This window comes from Nansenia antarctica, assembly GCF_963989245.1.
Source record: "Nansenia antarctica genome assembly, chromosome: 6".
Classification (NCBI taxonomy): domain Eukaryota; kingdom Metazoa; phylum Chordata; class Actinopteri; order Argentiniformes; family Microstomatidae; genus Nansenia; species Nansenia antarctica.
In genome coordinates, this window is record NC_137676.1 from 7420801 (window position 1) to 7436966 (window position 16166).

Sequence of the window (16166 nt, forward strand, 5' to 3'; positions counted from 1 at the left end):
CATCCTGACAAAATAAAATGTATGCTTTTACTTAATGAACGATCTCACTAAAGGCAACCAAATACTTAAAATGTTTTTTATCTCCAGTAAAGGCTGGAGAGGCATCATTTCATAGTATATATTTATAGCCAATTATAGTTATTGTGTTATAGTTAAATGCATAAGGCTAAGCTGTCCATAAAGACTGTGTAAAGTGTGTCAATGTGTATTTATCGAGCGAGTGTATTTCCAAAAGTATTCTCAAATCCTGCCTGTTCTTCAGGTTGAATAAGACAGGGGATACAATGGGACAGTAGTGTGGGCCTATTCATTGAATAACCAAAAGAATGCTGTATTCAAAAGAGATTTATTCATAGTTGGCAAAAGTTAAAACTTTCTTCATACAAATTAAGCATAACCCAGACTTAAAATGTTAGCATTTATTGCTTCATATGAATACAGTGTTGAAAGCCCAATCATTCAATTTACAGAGATAATAATCTGTTTCACAAAGGCAGTGAACATGTATTACAATCTACAAAAACTACTTTACAGAAATTTAAAAATCCTATACCAAAAAGGACAGTTGCTGAAACAGGTATATGGCAGCCAATAAATGCCCAAATTTAAACAAAAACAAGCTCATTGTTATGTCTGTGTGACAGCAGTATCGATCAATAACAATTCAGGACAGACCTAGATTAAGCCTTATCCTTGACTAAAAAAAGCATTTTTAATGGAGAGCGTCCATTTGAAGTGCGATCTAGTCTGGGAAACCTCCCCGTTGTGTTGAGATTGAAAGTATAATGGCGTTAGTTACAATTAAATTACAAGGACATCATTCAATTGAAATTAATATGAATTAACTGAGATTCAATAACAACTTTACATTAAAAAAAAATATTGGGTTGAATCAAATGACACCTAGGCCTATGTTACTTTTTCATAGCAACCCCACTGCCTCGGAGTACATTTGACACAATCTGACAAAATATATAGCAACTGGACTTGTGAGTGCACTCGTTCAGCACCGCTGGGATCCTGGAGAAGATTCTCAATCGGATGCTCGGTACAAGAGGAAATCAATTCACTCGAGATGGTGTCGGACAACATAAATCAACAAATACCAGAGAAAGTCTTAAGTCTGCTGTATTGAAACACGAAGGCAAGACCGGCAGAGAATGACAGGAACCATGGTAGGATAACAGAGAGCTTCTGGAATGTTTAAAGCAATTTGTTCGCGGATAGGGTTGGGATTGTTGTTGAATTGCTTTCACACCTTGAAAATAGTTCATGTGTAGGTGTCAGCTGCAATCTCTGGTTTCATGCTTAATGAGCAAGATTTTTTGTTTTGAATGTGCAGGGCAAGAGCCTGCAGTGGTTAAATTCTAGCAGGTGTTAATTGAGAATAACCATACATATACCACGTGTGGTGGTCATGAGCCCAGTATACACGCAATCAAAATATGGAAATGATAATGTAGAAAAGACATGTTTGTAAACCATTGCTCGCTTTACATCCTGATGACGGGAGACGGTCCCAGGACTCCCACAGACCAGGCTAGTGGAGACACGTTCACCTCACAGATGGGAACAACAAACAAACGCCCGTGCGCACGCACGCACGCACACAGATCCTACATCATCCTTCTGTTATGAAACATGTACAATTATCATGTCAATCAAGCAGCTTTCAAATAGATGTCTAAAAAGAAGCGTGTGTAAATGCCAGTGATGAGAGAAAAATATTAGAGAAACGATCAGTGTTCATTTTGGCAGGCACCCATTTTTTAGATCAAGGTCTTAGTCATTTTGACTAAAATAGCCTGAAGCTTTAGTTTTGGAATTTGAATAACGATTTAGTTATTGTCAAAATAATTTGTTATACATTTGCACAAATGTATACATTTGCATGGCCTCATTAACCCATAATAAACATAAATCACTGACTTTCATGCGAACAGATTTTCTGCATAACACCCTATCGCATGTGTTCTCTTCCCAACAGCCAAATTAGCATCTTATCACATGACTCTGCAGCACATTCAAAGCCAAACCCCTGGACCTGCCACATAAAGGACAGTATAGGCCGAATCAATCAGTATGCCTAATCAATGCAAAAACCATCTCTGCGTGTGAGAGGATCAGCCTCAGCAAGACACTGTGCAGAGTCGCTTATATTGATCACACAATCTGTGCTTATTTAGCTTATTTTATTAGCGCAGGTCAGTGATTCTGTGCAGCGCCTTGCTCAAACCAACCGCCCCTCTCAAACGCAAAGATTCACTGACTGTCTTTACCCAAGAACTCTTGCCATTTAGTCCGATTTCAGTAACAGAGAGATAATTCTCATCTCATTTTTGTCAGCCAAAATGAAAGAATAGTTTTGTTTAGTTATATTTTTTTTTCTGGGTCTATTTAGTCAGCTATCACCTTGTCTTTTGCCACAGAAAAATAGTTGGTTGACGAATATATATACTACATTTATTTTGTTGACGAAATTAACACTGGAAGTCAAAAGATTTTATAATCTGTGAATGAATGCCAAGAGCTTTGGAAAAACCTTAGTTTTAAATGATAAACTTCCACTTTTGAAAAACAAATTGATGCGTGCCTGTTGGGAGGTGGGTCATACAAGGCGCGAAGAGACTCGAGGTTGCAGGAATCCTCTTGAGACCTCACAAGAAGAACCCCCTCCCCCCCACCCCACCCCACCCCACCCCTCCCCATCTCCTGGGAGATTCCAGGTCCACAGTGTTACAGAAATCTCCTTGGTGTGGTATCATACAGTGTAAAATAAGTCAGGTCAGTGGGCTTGCCCTCAGGTTAGTCTTGGTTCATGGGCTCATCTGCAGTCTCTGGGCTTTCTGAACTGTTCTCCGGGGCGCCCTCTGTTGATGACTCAGCTGTACTGCTGGGGGAGGCAGGGACTGGCTCATCGCTGGGCATACCCTCTCCACTGCTGCTGCTGCTGCTGCTACTGCTGCTGACCGGGTCGCTGCCTTCCCCATCCTCATGCTCCTCCAAACTCAGACCCTTCCCTGACTGAGCCAGCTGCTCTGACTGGTCGACCGTGGTGCTGTCACTCTTTTGACTGTGGGCGGGGCCAGGTGCCACCTCCCGTTCTTCAGTCTCTTCCTCTTGATCCATTGGCTCTGTTTGTGTGCTGGAGGAGGGCTCTGAGAGGCAAATAGAAGACACCAACATAGAATGAATGTCATTGAATCCTGCCAATTAAAAGTTAAAAACAACAATTGTCACATTGTTTGGAAACCAAACAATCATATATGTTTGATCCAGGTAGAAGTATTACTCATTACGCCAGATGATTTGAGAATGCCCTGTTGACTAAAACAACACATACCCTGATCATCCGAGGTGACGTCAACCGACTTGGCATCTTTCTCTTCCTCGACAATGTCTGTCGATGACTCCGGTATGTCTGAGGAGCTTTCCGGTCGTGCAGAACAGGACGACTCCCTTTCTTTCTCCTCCTCCTCCTCCTCCTCTTCATTTTCCTCTTCGTCTGCTTCGTCGCCGTCTTTGTCAAACTTGAGTCTCTTGACCTCGTGCCTCTCTGCCTCCATGGCGTCCTCATCCTCGGGGTGCTTGTTCTTCATCGAACTGCTTTGTACGCCTTCACCTTCCGATACTGTGGAATCACTACAGGAAGGGACAACGTTTCACGTTTCATATTTCACAGTAGCAAGGGCAAAACTTTGGGTTTGGGAAGTGGGGGGGACACGGAAGATTTCTTTTTTTACATTTGAAAGTAAAATGCATCAATTTGGTGCACTTTGAGGGCAGAATTAAGAGGCTAGATCTATGAAGAACTACTACACACATCACTCTGTTGACAAGCATAAACGGTCGTGCTATAAGCAGCAAGCACATCAAAAGACGAAGCTTAATAATAAACACATTCGTTAATACAGATTTCAGAAAGCTCAGTTAATTTACGGACGGTCAGTTAAAAGTCTTTACAAACTAACTGTAAACATGCTGGACACCAACGGTAACATTACCATAATTTAGGTGGCAGCCAAAATGTTACGTTATCGTGTTAAAAAGTGGGGGGGGGGGGGACAGAATCTAGGTTTTGAAAAGTGGGGATTACGCCCCTGCAACAGTAGATCTAAATCACATGTCAGACAGAATTACGTGCATTTCATAACATGAAGTGTATTCCATATCAGTGCGTTATATCTATAGGCCCAGAGTTGTCCTGGTTGGAGAACACTTTCCTGGTAGGTCTTAATTATATAAATCTCTGGCATTCACCTGGCTGTGCACAATGTTTTTATTTACCTGACGTGCTCCTCCTCCTGTTCTGTGACTGGCTCTTTGTTGTCTGTGCTGTCAGGGAGGCCGTTTGTAGCGAGAGCGGTGGCTAGTGACAGTTTGGATCTGATCAGTGGCCTTGGAGTACCTGGGCCATTCACATTTCTACCGTACAGAGAGGGGAAACAATCACATACACATATTACATGCACATGAATGCAAGTTGCATTGCAATTCAATCCATTTAACAAAGTGATTAACTCAAGTAACTTAGGTAGTAGGTGGCCTAGTGGATTGTGAGTTAGACTGATGATCAGTACAAAACAAATCCCACCTGGGAACACCACCACCACCACCACCACCACCACAGTAAAACTACGGTAACAGTCAGCAAATCATTTATGGTTGGTTAGTTAGTTCTCGTCAAGCTTTTATTGGGGTTTCCCCCCCCCCCATCCCTATTTCACAGAGTCTCCCACTGATAACAATGGAACAGGTAGCACTCACCTGTTGGAATAAACAGAGGTATTACCAGGAAACATCACTCCGTTCACTCTGTTTACACTGGTTGCCCCGTTTTTCCTATCAAAGAGGGGTGACGAGACAAACTGTTACCAAACTGTTACCACCAGCACCTTTTAGTTTGATCCCTCAAAAATGAATGGCTTCGAAGGAGTGGACCACATTAAATAATTGGGGCACATCTGACGGTTACACTTACTCAGAGGTAGGATATACACAGCTGACCACCATAACGTTCTGGAACACACAAGCAATAGCATCAACTGACATAATACAGGCCCTAATATGTTTCATCTGAATGACATCATGCAACTGAACACTAAGCCATGTGAGAATCAATGCATTGACTTTTGATCACTTTATCGTGTGTTGTTTCTGTGAAAGAATATCACTTCTGTGCTCTGTAATATAGGCTTTGCTAGGCCGAACTCTGATTCAGCCGATCACAACAGTGACAGGGGTGTGCTCACCTTCTCCACTCCCCGGAGGAACTTTTCTGTCCCTGTGTAGTTCCTCTTAGGCTCAGTAAGTAGTTCACAAAGACGTTGGATGGTGAAAGGGATCCTGGAAGATATTGTCATTTGTAACTAAGACGCCATGTCTTTCTCACCTGAGCTAACAAATAGAGTGCCCTCCGGGAGTAGAGGGACAGTAGGTTTGACAGGTGTTTCTGGTTAGTCAGGTGTGTTCCGTCACATCATTTTGTGCAGGCGTAAGAGAGCTGTCAATGTCTAGTATTGATTCTAGGCGTTGCGTTTGCCTGATTATGCAGAGACATTATATTGCAGACATTTCTGCCAGACAGCTATTTTCAAGTCTCCCATTTATAGACCTAATTCACTCCAAATGTTGCTGCGGGACACTCACTCACCCATTGTACCCCTCCACGATTTTGAGAATCCTCTCCTTCATCTCTTCAAAAGGAATGTAGTCTACGTTGGGATTGGTTTGCAGACGCGGCTCAGTCGACGAGGCTTGGAAGTCATCCATAACTTTCTCAAGTTTAAACAGGAAGTAGCTTTTGAACTGTGACCATGAAATCCTGAAAGAGATGCGGAAAACCCAAGTTATCGTCTACGGCTACCCAGCAGAATCTTGGGCCCTTTCTCAACGGGTTTAGAAGCTCGATTCCACTCCTCTGTCCTCCAATTGCTTGCTACTCAAAATCCATTGGATGAGAAGATCTAGGTTCCTCTCCTTAGGTACTCTTTTCCAATGCTTTTTTGAGAAGGAAGTGAATGGAGGATGGAAGAGAGGACAGGAGGAATCGAGTTTCTATGCCTCAGGAATCAACTGGGCCTCAGTGCCACAGGTGTGCCGAGCTTTGGTTCTGAGAATACAGTGGAATGTGCAATTGATTGCAGACTTCAGAGCCAGCTTATACAGAACTATTTCAAGCCATACATAATTTGTTTACAAAATGTCCTTTATGCTAACCAAAATATATCCAACTATTGTGTTGGTCTCATTAAAGGTATTTATCATGAGGAAGTTTTTAAATATCATTATTTGAAAAATACTGGGAATATCACTGACTGAGTGGCTTTCAATCAAAAATCCTATCTGACATCAGAAAGTGCATCCAGCTGCATTGGGGTTCAGACTCACATCGTTTCTCCCGTTTTGGCGACATTACACAGAAACTGATCCAGCGCAGGACAGGTCTCTTTCTTCGCTTTCTTCTCAAAATCTGTACGTAAATTCACATAAAGTTATAGAACATTTCAGAAAGTAGAAAATGAACATATGTTAGCTGGCGACACTAGTTAAAGTTAGCTGATGTTATACATGGTAGCACTGCATTCTGCAACCGGCAAAAAAATAACTGGCTGCACAGGTTTTAACACATAAACATTGACTAAATGATCAGGAATTGACTAGATTATCAGTAACACTGAGCACATGGAAATAATCGTCAACGTTATGAAACGCGCGATCTCTGGCGCAACTTCGGGTTCGGGCTGAACGGTCCATATTGAACTGTACGTCAGCATTTAGACGGACCCATATCGAACTGTACGTCAGCATTTAGACGGACCCATATCGAACTGTACGTCAGCATTTAGACGGACCCATATTGAACTGCATTTCAGCACGTAGACGGACCCCCAGATTAGCTATAAGCGTTAGCTAGCTTTCTAAGCACAGCTGGGAAAACGGAAAGTAACTTACTATCGGCTACCTAGAACATCGCATCACAAACCTCACGTCTTATTCCGTGAACTATCCGGCTTCTAACGTTGAGGGGTTTATCACAAAGATAGTATAGTCCGAATTTCTCTTGACAAAATCAATGACAGCCTTAGCCATATTAGCTGCTACTAGGCTAGGTAACAGCTAGCTTATAAATAGAGGGATTGTTCACCCCCCTCTCTAAAAAGCAACCTATCGTGATCAGCATCGATAATACGTTAAAATCACCTTGGAAAGACTCCAGAAGTGCGTCGATCTCCATCGTTGTAGCTGGTTAGACTGCGGCCACTGGTGTCCCCTCGATCCGACAACCACAGGCAGGAAACAGTGAAACAGCAGTGCGATGCTACTGACGGCTAGCAGGGAGTCCCAGAGAAGTTATGGCGCCGTGTGTCACACTACCACTACTACTACTACTACTACTACTACTACTGCTACTGCTACTGCTGCTAGCAACACTCACCCTCCTCTCTGATCATGGCCATGGGGATGTCTGTCTACTCCAGCTGGGCTACATGACATGGAAACATCTTCACAATCACAAACTAGGCTGCCTACAGTTACACAACTGGGCTACGACCACATCCTGAGGATTGATGCCACTGCCCTCTCTGACTGACCATCCTAGAATGAATACAATATTAATATACAATATTCATACACAATATACAATACAATTATTTATTGTCTTTCTTCTTCTTCACTCAGTTGGATTTCTACAATTATTTGGTGACACCCCTGATGCTTGAAAGCTACCAACACTCTGATCTGAACATTGACTAACACAGAACCACACACTGATCTGAACATTGACGACACAGAACCACACACTGATCTGAACATTGACCACACAGAACCACACACTGATCTGAACATTGACCACACAGAACCACACACTGGTCTGAACATTGACCACACAGAACCACACACTGATCTGAACATTGACCACACAGAACCACACACTGATCTGAACATTGACCACACAGAACCACACACTGGTCTGAACATTGACCACACAGAACCACACACTGGTCTGAACATTGACTACACAGACACAAAGTAATCTGTCATATGATCAGGTGATGTTCACCAAACAGTGGGACTGTAAGATTAAGATATTGATGTCCTTTTTTTTTTCTTTACCTTTGTTAGTGAGTGAGATTATTATTGTTGTGTTTGTATTCCAGGCTGAGTAATGCATGCTGTCCCACAGGGCAGTGGTGATCATCAAAGACCACTAATGCATTGACTTCATTGTCGACCACTGATTGACAAATCAACTAATGTGTCCATGCATGTTTGAAATACCAGCAAAGGTATCTGCTATTAGCTGAGCACAAGTATGACAGACAGCAAACTAACGCTTTTTTAGCTCGCTTTTGTTTTTGTCACACTATCAAAGAGATGATACTGCTATATAACTTGCTTGTTTATAACCAGCAGGTGTTTAAAAAAAATAAAATACAAATCTGAGTGAAATGCGAGACAATGGCTACTGTCATTTATTGTGTTTCCTCCTCACAATACAGTTAGACAATAAACAACATATTATGTCATTGTGTAATATACACGTTTTTATTAGATTTGATTTAAAGGGGGTCTATCCCAATGACTTATTAGGGTGAGCGATCTGTCCCAGCTATCCAATGACAACACTGCGTTTCAGACAGCGAGGCCACGACGTCATCGTGTGCGTTGGTAGATTTGCTCCGAGAACGCTGGAGCGCACACTGGGTTCGACGTCATAGAGCGACTAAGTAATTCGATTGGACAAGAGGCATTCCATGAGTGCTGATCAGATTTCCAAGAGCGAATTTAGGAACGCACCCCCATTTCACTGTTGTTGTGGCGGCAGAGACCGCCGGTGAAGCGACCCCGGATTCCGCGTCTAAAAGGAGGTTACCTCACATCAAAGGTGGAACGATCTCTTCGTTTTTAAAACAATCTGAACTGTTTTGCGGTATTGTCAAACGGGGAAAAAATGGCAGTTCCAGCTGCCCCGAATCTGCAACTGAGCACAGCTGCAGGAAGTAAGAGCAGTCTGGTGAACTCTGGGGAACATGTTGATGACATCCATATTGGCGAACTGGAAAACATTACGAACAAGGATGAACATGGCACTACTCTTCCGTTACATTCTCCCTGGACCTTCTGGCTTGATAGGTAAGTAAGGCCTAAAAAAAAACCGTTATGCACAACTGTCGTTGGTGGTTTTTGCTTGCATGGATGGACTGCATGTAGGTCAACTACCCAGGGAGGTCTTTTTCAAAACAAAGGCAGCGAGAGGCCTTGGATCTGCTTGTTGAACAGTCAAACTGTGCGCGATCTCACGGTTTGGCATCTCGTGAGTTTAGAATTATAAGGTTCTATCTCCGTTTAGGGCAGTTCAGAGTTATTGAGCGTCAAAGTTTTTACATTCCATTATGTTCTGTGAGATGGAACCTTTGTATTTTATGAATTACTAACTCAAAAATGTCAACATTTTAAAAATAACACCACACAGGCATTAATAAACACCTAATGGATCAGATTATGTAAAAACCTCAATTTTGACAAAAGTTGAGATAGAACCGTGTAATTCTAACGTCACGATCTGTAACATTGTATTCTATAGCATTTGTTGGTGCTGCTGGTGGATACAATGTATCCTCGTTTGTTGAACCCGACTCCTGTTTAGTCAGGTGATTTGGTGTCATACAAATTGCCTGTGATTTTCCTTTTTTTTTTCTTCAAAAGAATAACATTGATGTACAACAAAATAACACCTAGTACAAATGATCGATTGCATAACTGCTGACCTGCTTACACATTCTATCAAGTGAAGTGCACATGATCTATTGACATTTTACTTTGACTTTGTATGAACTGGGTTATTGCATAATTGTGTCGGGTACAGAGTTTGTTTGGTCTCTCTTATGGCATGCAGTGTTCAGACCTTGAATTGGGGGAAAGTCCTTGACTTGACCCACATCTTTTTCTGTATGTTCTGTGTGTTTTCACCTCAGCCCTACAGTATTTGAACGTATGTAGGCCTGTTTCAAACCTCCAGCTCAGAGGCCAGCCTAGCCACAAAACTGCACTGTCATCTCTGTCACTGATTGACCTATTTAGTTTTTGGTTTTGGTTTTCAATCAGAGACTGATTTGATTTGGGGTTAATGTTTAATGCGAATAATGGACACTGAACATCAATCAGTGTTTTATCAAACACTTATTTATCATGAGTTTATTTGGTAAAAAAATGTTTTATATGCCTAGGCCTATCTCGATAGGTTACTTGCTGAGAGGGAAGGTAGCACAGGGTCACAGTCTTGTTTACTGTTGTGATAAGATTAAAAGGGGGTCATTGTCACCTGATCTCTGACGCAGGCAGTCTGCTAGAAGCAGATGCTATAACCCCCCTCATTGCTCTAGGGGCACCGACTATGTCTGATCCTGTGCAAACATACCAAATTCCAAGAATTGACTGACAAGTGGATTGCATGGCAAAATAAAACATTCTTCTTCTTCTTCATAACTGAAGGTATGACCGGCAACACAGCAGTGCGTGGCTGGTGTAGTCTGGTGAAATAGGTTTCACTGTTAGATGTGCTTTGCAAAGCAAATGTATAGTTTCAAGTTTTAAGCACTTTTTACAGACTAAGATGTTTTCTCTAAGAGAATAATATCACAATATTCTCCCAACATCACAATGTTCGATAATATTGAATCGGCCCAACCCTAGTACCAAGGCTTCCTATAGTACAACCACAAACAATAACTGCTGAGTGATAATGGCAGATTCAGTTTCAATGAGTTTGGATATTAATAAGGTTTTTGTTTGTGCCTTACTTGTAGATCTCTACCAGGGACCACGGCAGCAGAATGTGAATCAAATCTGAAAAAAATCTACACTGTGCAGACAGTTCAGGTGAGATATATGTCTGCGGTCTCTCTCTCTCTCTCTCTCTCTCTGAGATGCAGAAATAGCTAAACAAATCAAAAATAATTATGTGAAATCTTATTATATGAATTTTTCTTTGCTATACGAATAGAGCTTTTGGAGTGTGTACAACAATATACCTGGCGTGTCCAGCCTTCCACTGCGGTGTAGCTATCACCTAATGAGAGGGGAACGAAGACCACTTTGGTGAGCCCAACTCAGAAAGAGATCAACGCAAATATTAATCAAATTCTATGATATTTCCGATATCTTACCCTCCCCATTTTCCTACGCGTTTCCCATTGCATACAGGGAGGAAGAAAGTAATGCAAAGGGTGGTGTTTGGAAAATGAAAGTCCCCAAAGAAAATACTGTAAGTATGATCGATGGCATCTGTTGTGCAGGGTATCCGCGGTGTCTTGAAAAGTATTAAAAGTTGAATCAAGACCCTTAATAAGTATTAAAAAGTCTATCACGATTTTATGAGGTCTTGAATTTTGTAGGTATTTTTCTGAATTAGACTCTGTCCAAAGAGTCCTAAAAACTTTGAGTAAAAGTTCGTGAATTTATTAGTTTTATTAAAAAACAAAGATGAACAGGAAATTCTGTTGTATGATAGTGGTCAAGTCTATTGCAAACTAAAACTGTTAAGTTAAAGGTGTCACTGATGTAAACGGTTACAGCTGGAAGTGGCGGTGAGGTCTGGAAAAATATTGACACGGTCTTTAAAAAGTCTTAGAAAGGTATTGAAATTAACCTCAAGATTCCTGTATATACCCTGTTGTGTTTCATATTGTGATTCATATTTCTTTTATGACTTATACAACTTAAACAATTTGTTTTCTTCATTTTCCCAGTCAGCTGTATGGAAAGAGTTACTATTGGCCACCATTGGAGAGCAATTTACTGACTACTGTGCCTCAGGTAAAAGCTGAAGAAATGTGTAGTGTACATAATGTGTACTGACTGGTTTCTTTAATTTCTCTGTTTGTTGCTGTATTTTAAAATGCTGTTGAGATGATATTGATGTGTGTCTCCTTGGACTGTCTCTCGCTCTTGTTTTCTTGCAGAGGATGAGGTGGTTGGGGTTAGTGTCAGTGTACGAGACAGAGATGATATCGTTCAAGTCTGGAATGGAAATGCCTCTTTCGCGAGCGAAGCAAACATCTTGGGAAGAATCAATGAACTTCTTCCCCAAATATCTTTTAAAGCAGTATTTTATAAACGTGAGTATATTCTCTCGCATAGGACATCCCACAAGTGTCATGAGTCTATTTGCCTATTTTATCTTTTAATTTATGCACTTTTAAAGAGCTTTTTAAATGTTATAGATTATTGTTATTATTACAATCAGCATATGAGCGGATAATCAAGATTAATGTGTTTTTAATTTCTGTTTCAGCTCATGAGGAACACCATGCCTTTGAAGGAGGGCGCTCGAGACATTAGCACACTGCATATTACACTTTATTTAGTTCTGGGCTTGTTAAAGGTAACAGACTGAATTTGTTTCCCTTGTCTGAGCCCTACTGTCTTGAGTGAACACTTTACAACATTACTTAAGTTTGTGCGGAAAGAAGATGTCATATCTGGGTTTTATTTCAAGGTATGACTGGAGAACTTGTTTTGTAGTATTTGTGTTTTTTTATACAGAAAGATTTAGCAAACAAAGTGGACAAATAGTTTATCATGTATAGCCTACTGTATGTACGTTTTTTTTAAACATTTTAACTTGATGATGCAATTTAACCAGGTTGTTTACTATCAGTTATTTTCACGGTTTCCTCTTCAGTTTGTTAGGGACTAAGTATTGCTCCCTGAACTTTGGGATGATAGAGTAGCCTATATCAAGCCAGTAATATTCATACAGTTTTATGCGAAAATGTTGCACACTCTGTAAAAATAGTTGTTTTTTTTGGTGGGGGTGGGTAGCTGTGCAGGGGGCCGTTCCACTAACATGGATTAGTATATCGGCGATTGAAATAAATCAGGCGATCAGGCAACTCGGGATTGGAATTCAAGCCTCAGGTGATTCCTCGAACGAGGATCAGGCTTGTGTCAAGAGTGTTCACAGAACACCGGCTTACAAATCTTCGATATGGGCGCGTGCACGCAGACATAAAGAGCCCCGAAGAGTCGATCTGTCGAAATGAAGATACTCCACTCTGCAGGGGTTCTACATTTGCGCAGCATTCCGAATTATTGATCTTTATGAAGACGGAAAAATAAGATGTAAAATAGTGCAATACTGCCGCAATTAACAAGGCGAGGGAAATGGTTTGGCAAGAAATTGATGACCGATTAAATGCGTAGGTCATACTAGCCCCAGTTATTGTTATGTTCATATTTTAATAAATGAATTTTACTACTGTGGTGATATCAGCAGCAGGCTACAAACCGTCATAACGCCACAATGGCCTAGTGGTATTGACCGCTGCTATAGTATCTATTCGTAATTTTTAGACGGTGGTTCGAATCCCTCTTCGGACACACTTTTTACTGCATTTCGTTGTCTGAATCTAATCTAAAATCTCATCTAAAAAAGTATGTAGGCTATAAAATTATGGTGCAGGCTAATTTACAAGAACTGACACGATTACAATGGTGTTTGAAGCCTTTGCATGAAATCTTCAGTTAAATGTAAAAAAAAAAAAAAAAAAAAACGTATTCAAGTCTCAAACACGCAACCTTTGGAACTCTAGCTGGCTGCCTTACCCACTGCGCCAGCCAGACTGCTGTGATGACAGCAATGCAAGTTGAAACAATTACTTTTTTTTTTACACTCTTTTATTTATTGATCTATCTCACACTTTCAAAATATCAAGTTATCTATCACACAATCAAACTATCTATCACACTTTCAAAATATCAAATTATCTATCTATCTCGTGTGAAGTGGGAACTAATATTTCCTAAAAGACACTTGAGGAACTGTCGTTCGGGATGTAGTTTCCGCCTGTGAGCCTTTTTTGACGCACGCATGACTTTAGCCTGTCTTTTAGCCTGCTCGCGACCAGGCTAATTATATCTGACTCAGAAGGAGCTCAACCAAGCAGCGAATTATTTGAGCCACATTGATGGAACCGAACGCAAGCTAACATTATCGCCGATTAGAACTTTATCGAGGCTTAGAAGATAATCGACCTTAGTGGAATGGGCCCCAGGTTGTTAGTTAGTTTAATAAAGTTCCACCTCAGTCATAAAAAAAAGATCACGGTATCAGACATACAGTGTCTCTGTTGGGAGTGACGCATTCTTTCTTCTTCTGGCTCTATACTCCAAAAGTTTGGATTTGAAATAAAACAATTCCTATGACTTTAAAGTATAGATTCCCAGCTTTTATTTGAGGCCTGGTAGGGCCAAGGTAACCTCTGCAGAAACATGATCACTATAATTAAGAAAATTCTCCAAACAACTGTCCAACAAATCCAGGAGGCTAGAGACTCCCATCTGCAGAAAGCTTCAGGTTTACATCCAATTGAACAAGATAAGATTTTAGGACAAAAATACCTAAAAACAAACAACAACTGCAGTGCAGGCTCTGGTAGAGCGTCACCAGAGAAGATCCCCAGCATCTGGCTGGGGTCAATGGGTCACCTCTTAATGGTGAAACAGTATGTACATAAGTAACTTAAATAAAAGCTGAGAATCTATACTGTACAATCTATACTTCATAGTAATTGTTTTAAAATCCAAACTTTTGGGGTATATAGAGACAAAAGAGGAAACAATGCTTCATTGGCCCAATACTTACGGAGGCACTGTATATGCAATAACATCATCCCTGTTGTTTTTCTGTAATGAGTGGGTTATTGCACGCACACACCCTGTTTTCGTTTCTGAAACCCGTAACAGTCCCTTTCTTTTATTGCAGTTTAAAGAATGGAATATATTTTATAAAATGTTAATGAAGTTTGTTAATGTGGACGCTTAGTTGGTCATTTTAGAAGCCCCAGTAGAATGCCACCTTAGAAAGGGGTTTAATCAAGGGGTATACATTTGGTATACATTCACACACAATCCTGTACAATGTTTGCCCTTCAATCAACTAAAGCGCATCTCTCACACAGAAAATTTTACCTTTATCTTTAATAAATGTTTTAAAACTTTTGTTTACTATCACTTTTATGTTATAACATTTATATTTTTGAGTATTTATCATTAAACAAATGTTGGATGAAACTGACTTTGGGTTGAATGAACACTTCATATCTTTACCAAAGACAGTGCCAGCCATGTGCATTTGTGTTTGTGAACACAACAGCACGGTGTCTTTATCCGTGCATGTTCCCAGCCATATGTCAAAATGTGTAACAATGTACAATCCATCCACAATATGTCAAGTGATTTTGTGAATTTCAACGGTGAAGGTAATTAATTAATGTTATGTGGATCAGTACCAAAACCTATGACTCGTCCTTGTGTACAGGCATTGAAGCACAATTAAGTCAGTATGATGTCAGTAACGTTAGGGTAGGTAAGAAACAAATAATCCACGTGCCGCTGCTCTCCTGTGCTCGTCTCTGCTCTCTTTGTGCATTTAAGAAATAAACTCGTCTGAAGATGTTTTCGTTAAATCAATGGCTCTCAATCAGAATCATTGAAGATCTCAGACCACAACTGATTGTATAGAGTGGTGCCTTCTTGTGTTTCATTTAAGAACGGTTGAAACTATTAGAATTGTAAAAGTTATATTTTTGCTGATGGGTTTTCAATTGCTGAACAAAATAAAATACTGAAAAACCGTTGCTGGTTGTAATTTGGAGAGAGAGAGGGGGGGGGGTGAAGAGAGAAAAAGAGAAAGAGAGGAGAAAAGAAACTATTACAATTGTAAAAGTTATATTTTTGCTGATGGGTTTTCAATTGCTGAACTAAAATAAAAATAAAAAACACAGAAAAAGCCGTTGCTGGTTGTGATTGGGTTGTGGCGTTATCCTGGGGTGTTGTCCATGTTGTTGTTGTTTGCGTTGTGGTCCTGATGATGTCATCATGGGTGAAACGTAAACAAACAACAAATTGTAGCTTCTCCGATGATCAGACGAGAAGGTATTAACTACTGGACGCACGACCAACTACCTTCACAACAGTGTCGTGGGATCTTGCATTAACATCTTTAAAATTATTTTCCTGCAGATTTGTTTATTTACCGGTAGCATGTTTTGATAGCTGAGCCCATCCATCGTCGTGGATTTTTAGCTTTGTGGATTAGCGCTTCCTTGCTGCTACTACTACTACGCTAACTAAGCTAGCTTCCTTCTTCTGCTCTGCGT

General features: G+C 40.6%; 2 protein-coding genes across 3 annotated transcripts; one reads left to right on the forward strand and one right to left on the reverse strand.

Moving 5' to 3' along the window:
• Window positions 1-2734: 2734 nt before the first annotated feature.
• On the reverse strand, window positions 2735-7515 carry LOC308161238 (serine/threonine-protein phosphatase 4 regulatory subunit 2-A-like). 2 transcript variants are annotated; one of them, XM_080535222.1, is made up of 10 exons: window positions 7204-7515; window positions 6787-6930; window positions 6391-6472; window positions 5654-5824; window positions 5253-5346; window positions 4982-5019; window positions 4768-4842; window positions 4288-4425; window positions 3344-3642; window positions 2735-3158 (listed from the first exon to the last, which is right to left on the reverse strand). In XM_080535222.1, the coding sequence occupies exons 2-10, from the start codon at window positions 6842-6844 to the stop codon at window positions 2806-2808; spliced, it is 1308 nt and encodes a 435-aa protein (XP_080391348.1). In that variant the 5' UTR covers window positions 6845-6930; window positions 7204-7515; the 3' UTR covers window positions 2735-2805. The 2 variants fall into 2 exon arrangements, with proteins under 2 accessions (XP_080391348.1, XP_080391349.1); XM_080535223.1 differs by lacking the exon at window positions 6787-6930.
• A 1320-nt stretch (window positions 7516-8835) lies between these two features.
• Window positions 8836-13576, forward strand: eif4e3 (eukaryotic translation initiation factor 4E family member 3). The gene is made up of 7 exons (XM_080535225.1): window positions 8836-9138; window positions 10812-10884; window positions 11009-11103; window positions 11209-11269; window positions 11754-11820; window positions 11967-12122; window positions 12299-13576. Exons 1-7 carry the CDS (start codon window positions 8957-8959, stop codon window positions 12343-12345), a joined length of 681 nt encoding a protein of 226 aa, XP_080391351.1. The 5' UTR covers window positions 8836-8956; the 3' UTR covers window positions 12346-13576.
• The last annotated feature ends 2590 nt before the right edge of the window (window positions 13577-16166 follow it).

What these genes read in the sequence shown, in the direction of transcription:
- eif4e3 (XM_080535225.1), top strand. Translation starts at nt 8,957, where the DNA reads ATGGCAGTTCCAGCTGCCCCGAATCTGCAACTGAGCACAGCTGCAGGA. An exon ending in TGGACCTTCTGGCTTGATAG is followed by an intron (nt 9,139 to 10,811) that starts GTAAGTAAGGCC and finishes CCTTACTTGTAG; the next exon opens with ATCTCTACCAGGGACCACGG. An exon ending in TAAAGCAGTATTTTATAAAC is followed by an intron (nt 12,123 to 12,298) that starts GTGAGTATATTC and finishes TTTCTGTTTCAG; the next exon opens with CTCATGAGGAACACCATGCC.
- LOC308161238 (XM_080535222.1), bottom strand. Translation starts at nt 6,844, where the DNA reads ATGCTGACGTACAGTTCGATATGGGTCCGTCTAAATGCTGACGTACAG. An exon ending in GCCAAAACGGGAGAAACGAT is followed by an intron (nt 5,825 to 6,390) that starts GTGAGTCTGAAC and finishes CATCTCTTTCAG; the next exon opens with GATTTCATGGTCACAGTTCA. An exon ending in ACCTCTGTTTATTCCAACAG is followed by an intron (nt 4,426 to 4,767) that starts GTGAGTGCTACC and finishes TCTGTACGGTAG; the next exon opens with AAATGTGAATGGCCCAGGTA.